The following is a 2,344-nucleotide window of genomic DNA, read 5'->3' on the forward strand; positions in this document are numbered from 1 at the left end:
GGGGGGGGGGGGGGGGGTGTTTGGGATTAAGTACTATTGAGGAACAAAACCAGCACAGATAATGCCTATGTTATTGATTATCCATCAGAAAAAGATATTTCAAATATGCAGATCAGTCTTCTGACAATATTAAACCCACAACATATAGCTTAATTTTGCTTTGACGTACATTAAAGAAAAGATTTGCCACTACATGTCATAGAATTTCTTCTACACAATTCTCAATTAACTTTAACTTTTCACAACAAGCTGAAAAAAATTATTTAATCCAGTGGCTATCAAACGAAGTGAGATATAGTCCGCAGCATTGTGACAAATTACACCCAAAAAACATTAAATTGTTCTCATCCTCGAGTTACATCTGACTAGAATACTCCTACACAAATGAGTCCAGATTTGTTATCAGTATTACTTGAACCAAGATACAGATTGAGACAAATTTCCTGTCTTCTCAGAGAAACAGGCTCAATACTAAATTTCCTTACTTGCATGCAGGATGATAGTTTAATTACTGGAGAACCTACTACAAGTTAGACCTTCAGCAAGGAACCAAAGCAGAAGCTCAGATAGAGAACGGTGATAGTAGTTTGCAACAACAAGTAACAGTCACTCCCAGGGGCCTTAATTGGGCTTTGCTCTGTTTCTCATAATAGCATAATGGATTTCTCTACTCTCTAGTCATATAGAAATCATTTCAGTAATCAGGAACAAGGGCAATTAAATATTATCAGGATCCTTGTTGAACAATCGCACCACGTCTCATCCTTCATCCAAGCTGAGGCTAAAGGTACATGGATCTAATACTTTTTTTCGATCAACAGGTATATGGATCAAGTCTTAATGTTTACTACTGCCTTTGTGCTATTTTATGTGACACACTGGATCCGGAGTTTAAGAAGTTAATACTGACTTGTGTATTATGTTAGTCGCAAGGGAAGAAAATTTTACGACAGCCATTGGGAGACAGCCTCTCTACTCCCTCGGGGTAGGGGTAAGGTCTGCGTACACACTATCCTCCCCAGACCCCACTAGTGGGATTTTAACCGGTCATTGTTGTTGTTGTAATATGAATTGTTAAATAGTACAAAATAATAACCGTAAATGCAATCTCTCAAACACTTAAAGATGTCAAAATCCAACTATGGGAGCAACAATAAAGTAAAATGATAATACCCAGGACTTATAGAATTTCATGGTCTGTAGCAAATACAACATTCAAATTTGTTGACTAGCTTGATAAGAAAGGCACAAGAATCTCATGGACTGTATTTTTTTTTAAAGAACGTCTTCTGGGATATCAAATAAACTGGCATTTAAAGAAATATAAATATTATTTACCAAAAAAAAAAGGATCCTTACAAGTATGTCTTGACCTATCCAGCCAAAAGAAGAATTTTTGTACACTGCCCAAACCACTGCAAAAGTTATGCAGAATGGGGAAACAGCCAAAGTAAGATAAGAGACTGCGCCAAAAATGGGTACTTTAATGTATGACTCTCCCGTACACCTAAACCACCTGAAAGAGAAAAAAACCTGAAACAATTAGATATTCATTGTATAAAAGAACTTCCAATACCTTATCTAATTGAATTAGGGCACGACGAACACATGAATTTCTCTGCACTTTTATTACAATGAACTCTTTGCAATTACACATCTATATGGTTATCATGATTTCTCAAGTTAAGCAAAGACGCTAGTTACCTACTCAACAGTACCTATTACATGTGTTTTTCCATTTTCTTTTCTTTTCTTTTCTTTTCTGGCAGGCTCCTTGGAGTGGAGGGTGGGTTTCCTAAACTATGAGAGGTTAGCCTGTTGTAAAAAGTAAAATCAGAACGTAAAGACAGCTAGTGCACATTGATTTTCAGTCTTTCACCAAGTCTTCAGTACATGGAATGCTGGAAAAGGTGAGATAACTTTTCACTTCTGATATGATTATACTTGAAAAAGGAATATATCTAAAAGAAATTTTTTTTTGTTTTTGAGGAAGTATCTAAAAGGAAGTATTTCCTTGCAACAAAATGATTTACTTGTTAAGAATATGCATACAATTTCATTCATACACAACCTAAAGATGGATTCTTTAACTACTAAAACAACCTAAGCTCGGGCAGTAAAAACGTACAATTGCAAAAAGCATGATTCAAAGTTAGACATCAAATTACACCAAGTATAACGCAACAAAATAACAAATCATACCTTGATAGCAAGGCAACTAAGCAAGTTTGTAAACCCTGCACATGAAAGAAACGGAACAGTTGCTTTAACAGATTGCGGAAGCCAGAACAAGGTCATATAACCAGAGAAAGAGAGAAACAAAGCAGGATTTTTTTTAGGGGGG

General features: G+C 35.8%; 1 protein-coding gene across 1 annotated transcript in view; it reads right to left on the minus strand.

Annotated features, from left to right (window-relative positions):
• LOC109213298 (signal peptide peptidase-like 2) overlaps positions 1–2,344 on the minus strand; it is a 20,481-nt gene that overhangs the window by 8,990 nt on the left and 9,147 nt on the right. The window contains exons 7-8 of the mRNA XM_019377081.1: positions 2,203–2,237; positions 1,360–1,516 (exon numbers count right to left, since the gene is read on the minus strand). Of these exons, the coding sequence (XP_019232626.1) occupies positions 1,360–1,516; positions 2,203–2,237 (192 nt within the window). The remainder of the gene's footprint in view (positions 1–1,359; positions 1,517–2,202; positions 2,238–2,344) is intronic.

Source organism: Nicotiana attenuata, unplaced genomic scaffold, assembly GCF_001879085.1.
Source record: "Nicotiana attenuata strain UT unplaced genomic scaffold, NIATTr2, whole genome shotgun sequence".
In the NCBI taxonomy this organism is placed as follows: domain Eukaryota; kingdom Viridiplantae; phylum Streptophyta; class Magnoliopsida; order Solanales; family Solanaceae; genus Nicotiana; species Nicotiana attenuata.